Source organism: Pavona decussata, unplaced genomic scaffold (assembly GCF_977016875.1).
Source record: "Pavona decussata unplaced genomic scaffold, jaPavDecu1.1 SCAFFOLD_38, whole genome shotgun sequence".
NCBI classification, from domain to species: domain Eukaryota; kingdom Metazoa; phylum Cnidaria; class Anthozoa; order Scleractinia; family Agariciidae; genus Pavona; species Pavona decussata.
In genome coordinates, this window is record NW_028145460.1 from 5461836 (window position 1) to 5478218 (window position 16383).

Below are 16383 nucleotides of genomic sequence, written 5' to 3' on the forward strand. Positions count from 1 at the left end.
TCGTGCTGCCCCAACTGGTAAGGCTTTTGAGCTGTTTTAGTCAGAAAATGAGCATGGTTTTGCATGATAGTTAACTAGAGCCACAAGAAAGGCTCATTTACAGCTGTTGCAGGTACAAATAAAACGTTACGAAGTTTTTTTTAACTGTTTTCCTTTTATAAAGGTACAAACAGTGGAAATTCTCCCTCGGCCACTTCTTAAAAATTCACTAAGTTGTTCCTCCGTAATGCTGACGCCTTGGTGCCTTTTCCACTTGTACTTACATAAGTTCTTAGGAAAAGCTGCCATAAACTTGTTTGTGAGAGGCAGGGTGCACTTGAGCAAAAATGAAATGCGTTGCACCCAGGCTAGCCATATCTTATGTTCCTCGCTATAGCCTGCGGAGGTCTAGCGTCGATTTTAAGTTAGTTTCGTAAGCTGTTGACAATTTTTGCAAAAGATTTCTAGGCGATATGCAGGGTTCGTACGGGTCATGGAAAACCTGGAAAGTCATGTAATTTTAGAATTTCATTTTACAGGCCTGGAAGGTCATGAAATTTAGGTGTGGGTCATGGAAAGTCATGGAAAAAGATGTTTACTAAAAAGTAGAAAATGATTTTTTTTCGAAGAAAATAGTAAAAACATACCCAAAATGAAAGATGATTTCCCAGAAAATGGTCAAATTTAGGACATGGAAAACTTGGAGAAGTCACGGTCATAGACGGTCATGGAAATACAAAATGTTCAAAAGAGTACGAACCCTGAATATGATTGCGATCTTTTGGTTCTTTCTGAACACTTTTCATTGCCGAATCTCCTGTAGTCGAAATGCACGTGCAGGCGTCATTTTACGCGTAAATAAACCAAACTGATTATAAATTGCCCTTGCCGTAGTGTTACCTAACCCTGCAATCAGTTTGGTTTATCAGTCGAGACACTGCGTCCCTTTTCTATACCCTATCCTGTTCAATGCTTCAGTTGGTGAAATTCCTTTTATACAGCTATTTCAATTAACGTTGTCGGTTCAAAGCATGAAGCTAAAAGACAAGACCGAAAGTTTACGTGGGATTTTTATGAATAAATTCATCAAAATCAGTCATGCCTGGAGAAAACAATAGGTGTTAATTAGCAGTACAATGACCAGCACGTGCAGGGATGATTTTAATAAAATTATTCATAAAAAATAATCCCACAAAACATTGCGGTCTTGTCTTTTAGCTTGATTTTAATCCAACGTTAATTGAAATAGCTGTATACCTCCAGCCTTAGAGGTACCCTTTTCAGGTGGAGCCCCTCCCCCTCGGGGAGGGGGGTCTTACTGTGGCGGGCCGTCGATGACTGGGGGTTCAGGTTTCCGGCTTCTTTGTCAAAAAGCAAATAAGTATTCAGAGTATTCCTTTACATTATTTTGGGTTTACATTCGTGAAACTGATTTGAGCCCAATTGGAAGTCTGACCTCTGACAGACCGTAGAGTAGCCATTGTCGTCGACGAGTACCGCGCTCGCTTAGCGTTCGAATAAAATTCATTTCATTTCAAAGCAAATAATCTAAAAAAAGAGTAAGGCTGATTTCACGGTCAGGGAAGTATATTTTCCAATATTTCGAAAGGCACGGCCTTTCTTCTTCAGGGTATGTTTGAGACTGACCCTGTGGCAAGATACGTTACAATTTTAAACAGTTACAATAGATACCTGGAAAAAGGCTAAAGTTACATAAACAAAAACGTTACAATTTGAAATTTGAAAATACGACTGGTAAATAGGTAGAAGCTAATGTTACAACGTGGTAGACGAAAACAAAATACGTAACAATGAGTTAATTACATAACTTAGGAAGATGAAAGACGGGAAAAATGTTTATGTCTCATCTCTCCTATTAAGACCTAAGGGTTCAATAGTTTGACCTCTGTCGATGAGGTATGCTTCTCTAGCTTTGCGTACACTGTCACGATTAGATTTGATGAGTTCGAGAGGAATTAGTAGCATGTCAGAAGCGTTATGGTCATTAGAAAGAAAATGTTCTGAAACTGTGGTGGGTTTGGAACTGTTTGTTTGTTTGTCGACTGGTCTACGGTGTTCGTTAAAACGGTCTTGAAGTCGTCGTTTTGTTTCTCCTATGTATTGTTTGTGGCAGCGGTTGCAGTGTACCATGTAAATAACGTTTTTAGAGTTACAGTCTATATGATGAGTAATATGTCTAGTTTCGCCGGTAGAATGAAATGTGTAGCTGGTACGTCCGTCTGTTATGTAGTTGCAAGTTAAACAGTTGTCTCCACATCGAAAAGATCCATGGGGTAGGTTGTTTTGTGTGGGATTACGTAGTTTGGCGCTAACTAGTAAATCACTAAGGTTGTTGGTCCGTCGGAAGGCAACAAGAGGTGTGGCTTTGAAAACGTTAGCGCAATGGGGAGATGAAGATAGGATGTTGAAGTGTTTGTGAATAATGGATGATACAGAACGAAGGGCTGGATTGTATGTGACGACAAGGGGTACGCGTATAGGCTGGTTGGTGTCGCAGGTGTCTTTCGTAGCTATAGCGTCGGAACGTGGGATGCCGTTAACACGTCCTATTTCTTGGTTGAGGAATGAAAGATTGTATCCCCGTTTGTTGAGATAGGTTCTGAGTTCGTTTGTTCGGAGTTTAAAAGTTTCGTCAGAAGAACAAATACGTCGAAGTCTGAGAGCTAAGCTGAATGGAATGGCTCTCTTAGTGTGTCTAGGATGACATGAAGATTGTAACAAGTATTGATGTTTGTCAGTAGGCTTTATTTCATTTCAAGGCTGATTATTGGTTGAATTCGAGTATGCGCGAAATTTGTCTCCTTTGTTGCGGTAATAACATTCCAGTTTCCTTGGCCCCAGAGTCCCTCCTGGCGACCGCTGACCAAAGACCCTGAGGACTCTGGGTACGAGATTGCAGCATTGATTATAACACCTACAGTTGTCAAAAAAAATCTTTAGAGACGTTTTAGCTTCCGCCATAGTGCTGTATTTTTGCGCCAGGCCGCCAGTCGCCCATCCCACGCTCTGCTGCTAAAATTTTCACTTCCGTTTTAGATTTCTTTTGTTAGGAGACTTGCCAATCAAATCCTGTCTCCCCAGAGCCTCCTTTCCCTCGTGCGAAGGCCCCGCCGGCTAGGAGGGACAGGAGGCTCTGGGGACGAGAATGACGCAACTCAGGTTCGTACCCAGGTTTTCTCCGACATACTTCCGGCTTTTTGCCGACAGTCATTTTTGCCTAATGCTAGGATTCCAAGACACTGACGCTGTTGAAAACGATCTTGATAGTTTGTTGCCCAGGCGAAAAAAGAACGAAGAGAAATTCGACCAGATTGAATACTACGTCTATTTATGAACCTCCGAAGGCAGGTTTCTTCGTGCAGGTATCCAGTATTTACCAATTCAGTGACTTTCATTTTTTTTGCAATCGTGGTGCAATAAGCTTATATCGAAGCGCTATAGCTTCGACAATTGCAAGCTTACCTTATTTTAAAGGCTTAATAGCTACATTACAGTTGTCTTACTTTGATTTTTTCAATTTAACAGCTTCTCTGCTTTTTGCCAGTTGTTTCTTTTTATTGAATACCTTTCTGTGAAAAAGATCGGGCATGATTTTGCCGTTCCAAGAGCGGGCGTGCGGAAAATGGCACCAAAATATTTTGAGTTACTTTCGCTTTCCATTTATGCTGCTTCAATAACGTGTTTGTAAAATTCGTGGCTTTTCCCTCGGAGTATAGACCACGATAGGAAGACAAGTGTTGTTGTCTTGTGTGATATTTTCTGTTGTGTCAAATGTACACAGGAATTCAGTTTTGAGATACACCAAGGTAACATACTGTAAGCTTAAAGTTATTTTAAGGTGATTCCGCTGAAAAAGCAGGAGTATTTGAAATTGTCTAACACTTGGTCCAGTTCATGACTATGTTATGAGCATTACAAAAATGCAATAAAAAATGGGGGTCACCGCGCGTGCTCGTTTTTTTGCAACCTGGATGGCTAGTAAATAGATGACCCACGAGGTTTATATTGGGAACGCTAGTAATCAGAAAAGGGAACTATCATTTCTAGAGAAATTAATTTCTTGCATTAAAATATCGAAGCAGTTCAACAAAATTTACTTTAATCTTACACAACAAACTATTTTCATTGAACTGAAATTAAGATTATGAAAGAAATTAAAGATTTTGCTGCGTGTGCACGACTAAGCAGCACTACCTAAATACGTGCTTTTTAAAGCATTCAAATAAAAATATCTCAAAGTAGAGTATTAAACTTTTCTTTAAATCGCGATGTATAGTGGTCAACCGTATGACATTTAAATTGATGCATTAAAAAATGGGGGTCACCGTGCTCCTTCAGAAGAAAAAGACCATTTATTTTCCTGCCGAGCTTAACCTTAAGGAAATCCCATAATGTTCTGCGTGCGCGGGCTAAATGACGTGAAAAATGATGCGCAGCAAGGATGCGCAATGCAATTTAATGGAATCACCTTAACTTATCGGAAAAGGAGATCTGGCATTTACGGTATGCTATAAACCCAATGGATGTAGCACTTGTCTTTTGCGCACTCTGACATACTTGCACACTGATTGCTATTTAATCAGTGTGTGCAAAAAAACATTCTAGCTAGGCTAGTCATGCACTCTCAAGTGGATTTCAGCAGTTAATTATCAAGCAAAAGTTCCGGGTAGGGGTTTACCCAATAAACAAGAAGCTGAGACATCTCAAGCTTAATGTACCTAGTTAACCTGATCAACAAAATTTGCAATGAAGTATTATTTTAGCATCAAAATTGGGAGTGAATAATTTTGCAGATCAGCAGGTGTGGCTTAAAAATTCATTCGGAACACAGATTCAATACATAATTTCCACAGATTTGGGGATCCTGCATTATGCAGAGGACTGCAGATTTTCTGCAGTTTTTTTGGGACAAGGTTTCAGATTTTGTTTATTAGTTTATTTGGATGTTGGACTTCTTCACTTCATTATTCTTAGCATTTTTTTATAAGGAACTTTAAGAGATTGTCACCTGACTGCATTGATGGAAGGCATTGCTGATTGGCGCATTCACACAGCCCTATTTACCCTAAACTAAACTAAACTAAAGTGTTTATAAGGGAAAAGCCTGCATGCAGGTTTAACCGAACAGTTGAATACGTAAGGCAACCCTTTCTGCCTTATAAATGTAACAGTTTTAAGAAAGGTAGAAAATTAATGTGAGAGTGCTAGGCCGTACATAATCCCAGGGTTACCTTACCTCCGTGTGAATAGGTCTGTTGACCAGGTATATTTATCATCCAATAAGTTGCCTTGATAAAACTGGGTTTTGGTTAAAGAAGTTCCAGCATGTTGTGGTACTGGTTACCGTGTAGCATGAAAATTTTGCGGGTTCTAATTTTTGTGTATTATCAATCCGCAAAAATTAGTTCCCGCAGAAAAAAACACCCGCAAAATAAAACGCCGCAAACATTAACTCCCTTCAGTCAAATTAAAAAACTCCGCTTTTAATCGACTTGTGCCACTGGAGCGATATACATTGGACTTGAACAAGAACATTAACAATGATTTTCCATTGGAAAAAGCAACTGGAGCTGTCAATTCAACTGAAGCAATTCAATACATTAGATTGGCACGAATAGGTCATCTGAAGGAACGCAGACTCGAATCGTGCAGCAGACCAACCATGTTCTAGTGGCGCTCCTGCGGTGGCCTGCACAGAAGTTATTTCAGTTCTTGAAACTTCAACTGATGAGAGTGTTATTATTATCACTGAGTCTGTGTCATTGCGTTACAGTAGGGCATAGTTTGGCATTTTAGCAGCCCGCTCCCGGTTAGGTCTCAAAGCTGTATACTACATCTTTCACTGGAAAGCCCCTCCATATGCCTAGAAAGGATTCAGCTACCGTAATTCAAACATCCATACTGCTTTCTTGTAAAATAATATATGGTAATACCGGTCGTGGCAAACCGTATTAATGAAACAGGGTTTTGTGGTGCATAGTAAGGGTAGGCTTTCTGTGTTTGTTGTTGTTCAGTCCCTTTGCGCAGTAAATAGTGATATGTCTCTAATATGTAAGTAAAGTGAACTGTGATCAACACAACGTGCAATAAAAGTTGAAAATGCTTGAACAGAGCATCGTAAAAAATATTAGTTCCCAGCAGAAATCTCAGTCATCTCGAACCGCAAAAATTTGTTCCCGCAAACCACAAAACATCGCCAATCCCCAAAATTTTCATGCTACACGGTATGTTATCATTATCTCAGGATGTAGTTACTTGAAATATAGATCATATTGTTTTGACTGCTTACTGCTAGTGTTAATCAGGTGACAGTGTTTAAAGCTAGTTAGTCTGATTCATTCTATTAAGAACTCATTCCCTTAAGGACCAGTTGCTTGTCAATAGGTGAACATGTTTCAGGAATTTCAGTCAAATCTGCTTCACCTGTAAATGTGATTTGGTTGAACTAAAATGTTACCAAGACGTAAGTGAGAAAAATTGTGAATTGTACATTTGGAGAGTAGTAAACCTTCACCCCCCCCCCCCCCTCCCTCCTAACGCTCAATGTTGCTTTGTAGGTTGAGTGATTACCCAGTCTTTTCTCAGCAGCATATGAACACTGATAAGGGGGAGGGGGAGGGAGCTGGGATGTTCATGTATCACTTAAGCTGTAGAATTTGTAGGTCAAATAAAAGTTTCTTAACAGTTTTAATTTTGTCCAAGATTGCAGTTCATATAAATAGTTTCCTTCACACTGCAGGGGTACACCAGTGAAGATGGATGGTGATGAATTAAAGATATTTCTTCATGGTCTTCCTCCTGGTTGTCAAGAAAGTCCCTTGAAAGATTTCCTTGAAGGTATGAGGATTAGATGAGAAGGAAGGGTCTATTACATGACAAATTATGGTAATTTAACCACATTTTACCACTGAGGTTTCAGATGAGAAAAATCACTTATACACAGTTCAACTGAAAACTAGAGCATCATAAAAAATAAATTACGTAATACTAGACAAGCATCGATGGATCAGGCATGTGTTCACATTCATGTACAGCAGGCTTTTAGCCAGGCGGCCGTCCAGCCGTCCAAAGGACGGCCACTTCTCAGAAATGGGAGATTTTTGACGGCCTGTTTTGGGCGGCCATTTATGAACTTCTGTGCTTAATGTAACAAAACATTGTCTATAAATTAATAAAACTTACATTCCTTTTTGCTCTCAAGAGTTGTTTTAGTGTTGCTGTCGTATTTTTCTTCTATATTAACACTTTTTTTTGCGAGTTTCCTTTCTTTTTTTTATCAAATGAATCAAAGTTGAGCGAAGCGATTTCACAGGCAAAGCCGCTGTTCAGTGATATTGGCTTACCAAGTCGTCCCCAGGCTACTTTGCCGGCTGCTATAAATAAATACGCGCGTTGGTGATTAGTTATGAGGATATGAGTCTTGTCTACGCCGGATTCCAATTGAAGACGTCCACTACGAGGCAGCTAGAGTAACTTTCGACCGTCAACCGTGAAGAATATAAAATCTAAATAACGCACAATTTAGACCCATAAGCAGTTCGACAGTTTAGGCCTTATATTGGTTTATTAAACTGACTTACAGTTGTAATTGAGTAGATTTGTTTTCTTCGAAAAGGTCTTAGGCTTTGCACTGCCAATTGTCTGAATGTAAATAATGACTACACAACACATAAATTTAAGTTCTTTATTGAAAATAATAAAAGATGTTGCATTTCTGAGAATTTGGGAGACTGGCACTTGTAGACCAGAATGCAGTTCGACCAACAAAGCCACGCATATCTGTTCTTTCGTGTAAATCATGGCTTAACAAGTTCAAATTTCAATCACTCTTCGTAACAACTGGAGTTCCTTTCCCAAATATAATTCAATCTTAACCATGGTAAGTTGAGGAAAGGATAGATTAGTAAAATTATCAAGGAAAAACAGCGGTTTAATAGGTAAATTGAAAGACTTTTACAGCTGTCAGAATCGCGGATATCACGTCTAAGAGCATACCTGACAACCCCCGGAGTACAAACATCTGGAGACGTGTAGAAATCTTCAGCAAACAGCGAACAATCTCCGAGAGACGTGCCATCAACGCGAAATTTAGCGCTTCAGTGGGGGGGGGGGACGGCGGGATTAATTGGTTAGCTTCTTTACAATGACGATTATGGTTTTTTTTTACGTTTTGCGATCGAAACTAATGAAATTCAAGAAAATATTTCGAAATGGCCACGGTTCATATTTCCCGGGAGATTTGGTGATCTAACAGGGAGACCAGGAGATTAGTTGAAAAACTTGGAGACTCCCGGGAAAACCGGGAGAGTTCGCAGGTATGAAGAGGCTTCAATTTTTCAAAATTTTCTGAGAGAGAATGCCCCCAGACCCCCCTAGCAGCATGGCGCCTGCGGCACCATGCTATGTGGGCCAAAGGCCCACATAAAGTTTGGACTCCCACTTTCAAAATCCTGGCTAAAAGCCTGATGTACAGAAAAAAAAATATGGATTATACATCAAGCTTCAGAGGCCTTATAACGTTGATGAATTTCTTGTGAGGTTAATCAAATATAAAAAGTCCATTTTTCTCACTGATTACGCCTTGTCTGATGAGCAGTGGAAAACTTGTACTTATACAATACAATGCAACACTAGAAGCACTAAGATTTCTGGGATACAAAATGTCAATGGTGGTCAAAGCTTACAAACCAGGGTGCCTTCTGTATATGTCACACACTAACGATGCGCTGAGATTTCGAAGTTCCTTGCCAAGCGGCTGCCGAAGTGGCTACGCCAGGGAATTGTTATGCCAAATGCCTTAGTAGTAGACTCTAAGTCCTACAGCTGGAGAGAAATCCTGGATATTTTTGTATCACCACAGTTCATTTGCAAGGTAGAAGTTTACAAAAACCTAGCCACTTATGCCAGGCACTACTTCCGCCTCACGCCGCTTTATGCCATAGACCACGATTGTGAAACCCACAACAAAAGTCTTTGACGTAACAGGCTTAAAATGCATCCTGGATGTGAAAGAAGTTCAAAGTGTATCAAAGCTTGAAATTAGTTTACCTTGCATAAAAAAAAAATTGTGGTATAACTTTCAAGTATCATGGAGTTTTGTGGGTAAAAAAAGTAACGTTTTGGTTTTGAACATTTCCTTTTTCAAGGAAGTCAAATTAAAGAACTTGGTCGATCACGTCTTTGCATCGATCATTCGCAGGGCTGAAATTAATTGTCAATGTATGTACATGTATTTCCTGAGAGAGTCAGTGAAAGGATGAATTTCAGTTTATTAAAGGTGTTTGGAATTTATTAAATTCAGTCAGAAGGAAAAGCAGAAATTGCTGAGGGTTTTTTGAATGATTATGTAATTCCGAAGGCATGGCGGGGTGGTAGAATGGTTTAGAATCCAAAGGGCAAGGGGGGATTGAGCATTTTGGCATTTCTGAAGGCAAGGGGGGTCTAGATGAAGAAGCCGCCATGGTAGGGTATGGATATTTTCTGAAATCACCCAATAACATCTTGTTGTTTGATTTATGATTTTTTTTTTAATTAGTTTTTTTTTTTTTGACAGGTAAATCACGTTCAAATAGCTGCAGAAGATCTTTAGTAAAAATAAGAATTTATTGTGTACTTTGTTCATATTGTGCAATTTCATTACGGATATGGATTATGCGATCAGATATGATTTAAGGCCTACTTATGCGAAATCGCACCATTGTGTAATATCAGAAGCCCTGTTATTCAAGTAATTTGTACTGGTTGAAATGAACTGTGGTTCTCTTTGCTCTTTTTAGCTGTGTGTGATTTTCAAGGAGCAGTCACCAAAATTTGCATTCCCCTCAAAAAGGTAAAAAATTCCTTTAAAAAAATTATACTGTAAAAATATGTCATAGCGTAAAAGCTCTTGAACTGACCTCTCTACAAACCTGGTCCTGGAGGCCAGATTGTTAGACTTAGCCTCCTGGCAGGAAGTTTGGGTGGAGGCCTAATAGAGATGTGATGAAAAGCACAAAAGAAACACTTCAAACTTGGGGACACCAGTGGTCAAACAACAAGTCAGTGCGGGAAAAGCTGGTTACATTATTATATTGTGGTAATTTGAAAATAACATTGTGTATTGTGGTACACAACCCATTACTGTTATGTTTCCAATAGTTTTCTGGTAAATCTTTGGAAAAGCTGATTTTCAATTGTCTTAGAATTCATACTTTGAAATAAGTGCCTCTCTCCAAACCATTGTTTACTCATTGTAAAGATGGCCGATTAGTAGAAACCATATTTTGTAGCTTTGTATTTAAAGATGGCATTTGACCTTATAGACCACAGGTGCACAAAATTCTTGTCACTTGGGGTTGTCAGCAGATGGTCAACAGCCTTGACTAAAAGAGAAAACTGCTTGGACACCAAGTTCAAGTCGGCACTTTTAACCTCAAAAGCCTTCTTTTGCTTGGAATTTCTAGGCTGTTTCAAGAATAAGAAGAAGTCAAACTTTCTTTTTATGTTAAAGTAACGTTTAAAACATGAGCAGCAGTGTTTTATCGGGATTTAAAACCACGAGGTGCTGCCAAGTTGTTTTAGACCCGATAAAACATGTGCTGCAAGTTTTTTTAAACGGCTTCAAAAACATTCCTGGAAAAGTGTGTGTCGAGAGTTCATAACAATGATGCTTTTGTGAACGTTGGAAATTAGCAAACAAGAAAAACATTAAACACCACATACTAATAAGGAGGAGGTTTTGTTGGGTTTTAAAACCACTGCACATGATGTTTTATCGACCATGTGATAGGTCAATGGGATTATGAATTATTAATGAGTTTTTGAAGTAGACTTATTCTTGCATTTCATTGTATTGCATTATTAGTTGTTAGTTACAGTTACTTTCCTCTTTTTCTCCTTTTGTAATAACTTATTATTACCTGAAGGACTTTAATTACCGTGTCTAAATAAAGTTATCTTATCTTATCTAGTAGTTGTTTTACTTCCTTTTTACTTGGAGATAAATATTTTGGCACATTGTGGTAGTGGCTATGATGTCACCATAGCAACGTACTCGTTACCAGACCTCTACCTTCCCAAAATGACAAATGCCTTATTTATTGCTCCACAGTCAAACAGAATTTGTTATACTTGTGCTGTGTAATGCATATATTTGCTCACACCTACTGAATAAACATCAAGAGCAAATAGCGCTTTCTTGGGAAGGGAAACTCTGATTTTATCCCTTGGATGGTGAGGGCCCGGAGCCCATTGTGTTGCCATGGAAATGTCACAGTGGATCATATCATGAAACTTTGTGATGAGTATAACAACTCTACAAAGTTTCAGTTCTATACAGAAAAAGGCTTAAGAGATATTCCATTTTTTGTTATTTTACATCATTTTGTGCCCACGTTATGGCGTCACAAGTCCTCTGATTTACATAAACCTAAATTTTGAATGACTCGGCAACCAAGAATGCTATTGCAATAAAATAAATGCCATTTTTCATCATTTTGAAAGCTTTTCCTAATAAGCTAATAAAAGATTTCACGTCATATACAGTTTAAAATTGCATGCTCTTAAAATGTCATGTGAAAACTTATTAACTTATTAGTTAAATTATAATTATTTGCAGAAAAATTAATTGGATCGAGAGGTTTTTATTAAAAACTGCAAAATTATGCAGGCATACATAGTGCTACACTTGTAATTCCGAGTGAAGGCTTGTAAAAGGGGCTTACAAAGCTGCTTTTAAAACCAGTGTCCTAGCTTGTTAACTACAAGTGTACCATAGTTTCATGAATTGATTTATGAGTATTATTTTTTTACAACTTCTTCTTTTTCTCTTTCTTTTAGACATATGCTTTTGTCACACTTTCTCACACTGAGATGGTAAATCATTTGCTGGGAAATGTAAGTTCTTCTTTCATATGCGTGTGAGATCGTGTACATATAACATTTTAAGGGGGACTAACTCAACTACCCTATTGTTACCATGGGAAGTTTGTAATCACCATATCTTGGAAATTTTAACTTTCATCATTTGTTTCAACCATCTACAGGGTCTATATTTGTTTAAAAGGTTTTAGAATCAAACATTCCTGGCAATAGTCACATGATCAGAGTTCAGAAAAAGGCCTAAAACTCAAACAGTGATGTATATTGAATGCCACAGTGCAAAATGTGAAGAAATGATTAAATTTTGAATGAAATTATGCAAATTATCTTTTTAAAGAATTCACAAATTAAAGTAATTCACAAAATTAGCAATAAAAATATTGGCATTAAGGGACCATTAAAGTATCTTTTGATGCTGTTGCTAGGGAAAAATCAATTTGCTATAACTCTGCACGTGTATGTTTCAATTGGACCAAATTTGGGCAATACCCATAGGGGGCAAATATGGTCCAGTTCATGACGTCATCGGACCACGCCCAATGTCACGTGACCAGAAAAAAAATGCATTTTAACTAAATGGCTTAAACCTTTTTTCCACATTTTCTGTACAGTAACAATTCAAAAGCTGTTTTGAAGAAATTTAAACATGCGTTTTGGTTTATAATGAAAATAAAAAAAAATTAGAATGGAAATTGTGCTTCTTTGACCACTCTTTTGCGCATATTTTTTTTTGTTTTTCATTTTATCGCAAAACCCATGCTTGGAATTCCAAGAAAATATGATGTTCTTTCGAATTGTTTTAAAATCTAACAACTACAATTATCTCTCGAGGAGAAAAGTTCTTTTTTCGCAGCACCGGAAGTGGTGAGCGAATTTTCAGCGGCCTGGTGCCTAAGCATTGTAGGCCAGGCTGATCCACCGCTTGTCCCTTCCCAGTTAGCACCTTGGCTGCGCTTCGTTGTTCGGAGTGAATACGCAATAATTTTGCCAGTCTTTGCGTTGTGGACAGTTACTGAGCTGTTATTTGAATAGTGGCAGCGAGTCAGATAATAGCGGTTGAACTGAATGTGCAATGATGACTTATCTCCACGTCGAACTGCTTCAATCAGTTCTTGCTTCTTGCATGCTCCAGTCGGCGATCCTGTTTACGAACGGTGCAATCCATTCAATAATATGGATCCACTGAGTGGAACTGACGTGATCCAGACCGAGAGTCCTGAGAATTTTGTTGTAATCTTTGAAATATTGCCCATTGACAAGAAATGAAAGAGCAACGAGATTACGTATTGCAGATCTTGGATGAGTTGTGGCTTTAACGACAGGAATGCTACTCTTCAAGTTGATTTTTTCCCACATCGACTACACTCCAAATTGAACTCTTCAACTGTGTTTTGTTTTACCGAACAAAATTCTAATTCAGTTTCTTATTCACAATCACAGTGTTGTAGATTACTTAAGTTACTGTTAACTAGGTTCTTAAGCGAGGGTGATGTTGTAAGGAGAAGTTGTCCATCACAAGTTTCGAGCTCACCATTATCAGTCAGGTTTTCTATTGAGTGGTTAGCATTTTGGATGTTAGAATGAAATTCTTGGGCTAGAGCTGCTTTCAAGGATAATTTACAAGCCTCCTTGCTCACCGTCTGCTGCTCCATGCTGTCTTGGGAGAGTAGTTCCAATTTAGTGGCCTCAATAGCTTCGTTTATTTGTGTTATATCTAAACTGGAGTTTCTCAGGTTTGGAAGGGCAGTTCACGGACACAGGTTCACAGGGTTGCACAGTTTTATTGCAGAAGATGTCAGGGAGTTTGAAGCGGTCAAAAAGGTCGCGGACAGAGAGTTTTCTTTGAAGTTTGCAGGTGATGATAGCGCAATACGAATTTCAGTTTGTGTCTCGGCGCATCTTTGAGATTTTGATTCCCAACCTGACACTGGAAATCTTGTACTGTCACTTTTTCGAGATTTCCCTATCGACATGCAGCCATCGCTGTGGCTTTCTGTTTACGTCCGTACGTGGATGACATTTTCAAGCAAAACACTCAAGTTTCAAAAATAAAGGCACGACTCACATGTTGTAGCCGTAAAGCAGAAAATTAATCGATAAAAATATAAACAAAAAGTTTTTTTTCTTATGTTTGTTGCAACAAAGTAAAAAAAGGGGGTACCGGTGACTTAAATCGGCGACGCTGGGCCAGCACCAAAAAAAGCGTGTGAAAAAAATTTGGCTGACCGGAAGTATAATTGCACTTGGGTAGCAACCATGTAGCTTAGCAAAGAGATACTTTAATGGGCCCTTAAACACCCCCACCTGGACAAAAAGCAGGGCGTGACCTTGGTATTAGTCAACTTAAGCGAAACACTTGGTGAAATTTCATGTTTCGGTAACCAGTGGCGATTAAGTTCACTTAAAATACATACAAACTGTGTGATAATTATTATCAGTAGAATGATGTGTCTGAGCCTAGAAATCCGAGTTCTAGGCTCCCAACAGTAATCGAACCTATGAACTACATGTAGTTATTGGAAAGTCATAGCTTAAACTCTCCTTGGGCCTGTGTCACTTACTGAATAACACATTGTGTATTTGCCAGGCTTAAAACATACCATGGCATTTATTCAATTGTATTTTTCCAGGAGATATCCGTAAGAAAAGTATGGGGATAAGACAGGGGAATTTGTTCTTTGATATTATGAGTTAATTAAAGCAAATTGAACCACAACAGATATTTCCTGGAACTACACACTGCGCTTATGTTGTTGGTTTAACTATTATAGTATATCTAAACAACTACATGTAAAATAAAAATGATTGATCGTGGATTTCTCTAATAAAATTGTTCTCTTATTTTCCATTTGTTCAGTGCTAGTTTCTAATTTGTTATTTTTTGTAGACACTGCTGTATTGTGATGATGTTGGGCAACTCTACCAGTTGAAGGCTTGTCCTTATGTCAAACAGTCATTCAGGCGAAAGGAGTTTCAGAACTTTAAACCCCAGAAAAAACCTGATGTAGCTACAGTGAAAACAATAATTCCACCCAAACCAGCCAAGTACATGCCACCATCTCATGTTCATCAGTTTACTCCTGACTACAGCATGCTGTCACTTTCCAAGCCTAAGAGAAAGAGGAAGAAGCAAGATGATTTGACAGTCTGGTTTGGTGATGTTGGATCAACTATATCAAGAAAGAGACCCAGGCATAAAAAGAGGAAAAAGCAGGTTTGTTGTCAACAATTCAGTTATTTATTTAGTGTGTTTCATTTGGTACTGGAGATTGGCAAATTCTCCTGCTATTCTATCTGTTTTGATCACTGGTCACTTGAATCTGGTGGAAACAATTTTTTTTTTAATTTAGCTTGCTTTCCCAGCATGTTAAGTGCAGTAGTAAGAATATTTGAAAACAATAATGTTTAACAAATAAGTGGTAACTGATCCAAATTAATTATTTGTAACGAATTAAGTTGTTTCTTTTTTCAAAATGGAGCATTTTCAACAACATTGTGAATAAAACTGATGTGTTGAAGCAGGTTTGTCATGGACGTTGTACCAGATTGTTTAAATCCAGGATTCATGAGCTCACACATCTAAATGATAACGGTAAAATTATTGTATTAATGGCTTACAACACAGTTAAATTAAACAGGGTCAAGTTTCCTCATTTTCACAAGCTTTGGCTTGCACAAAAAGGCATATTTTAGATTAGAATGCAGACATATTTGTGGTATACGTTATTTGTTCTCTCTTACTGCTGTTTCGTGACAGTTTTAGAACTGAGGGGTACCAATTTGACGAAAGTGCAAGGCTGGAGAGATTGAAGCATTGTTCCGAGTGTGGCCAATGTGCGAGCCAGCGAGCCAAACGTGCGAGCCATGCAAACCAAACGTGCAAGCCATGTGAGCCATGCGAGGCTTGCGAGGCACAAACAACCCCCAACATAAATGCTAACCATTAAGCTAACCGGGGAGCTACTTAAGCTAACCTGCGTGCTATTTAGGCTAACCTGAGTGTTTCTTAGGCTAACCTGATCAGTGCCTTGCACGTCTGCCTCGCATGGCTCGCTGGCTTGCTGGCTCGCAGATTGTCAAGACCCCATTGTTCCTTTCCATAATTTGATGATTTTGATTTAAAAAAATGTCTCAATCATTTATTGACATTTTTTCCCCAGACGTCAAAGCTGCAGATTCACAGAAGTGAGTCATTTCAATTTGGTCTTTTGTGTCCTGAAAGCAAGTGCAACACTTCCAGTGTAGAGGAGACTGCTGACACTACAGGAATGGTCAAACCAGTGGTTCATGAAAAGGACCAGATGTTAAAAAAGGCAGAGGAAAAGGTTGCAGTGTTGAAAGTGGGACCTGCAAATGACCAGAATAATGCTAATCCTGGCAGCCTCTTGAGGTACAGCTGGGTGTTTGTTTCTAGAAAAACTAATGATCTTGGAGCTTTTCATTGGCCACCATATTTCTTCATGGCAAAACATTGATTTCCTAACTAATTTTTAGCTGAAAAGCGAGAATCTTTTATAGAACGCT

At 38.6% G+C, this 16383-nt stretch overlaps 1 protein-coding gene across 9 annotated transcripts in view; it reads left to right on the forward strand.

Moving 5' to 3' along the window:
- The first annotated feature begins 3229 nt into the window (after positions 1-3229).
- The window catches only part of LOC146483797 (sterile alpha motif domain-containing protein 9-like), a 52573-nt gene continuing 39419 nt past the window's right edge, over positions 3230-16383 (forward strand). For all 9 annotated transcript variants that reach the window (XM_085105933.1, XM_085105936.1, XM_085105934.1 and 6 more), the window contains exons 1-6: positions 3230-3362; positions 6740-6837; positions 9777-9829; positions 11818-11874; positions 14747-15073; positions 16020-16249. In XM_085105933.1, coding sequence (XP_084962059.1) covers positions 3331-3362; positions 6740-6837; positions 9777-9829; positions 11818-11874; positions 14747-15073; positions 16020-16249 — 797 coding nt within the window. In that variant the 5' untranslated portion in view covers positions 3230-3330. The remainder of the gene's footprint in view (positions 3363-6739; positions 6838-9776; positions 9830-11817; positions 11875-14746; positions 15074-16019; positions 16250-16383) is intronic.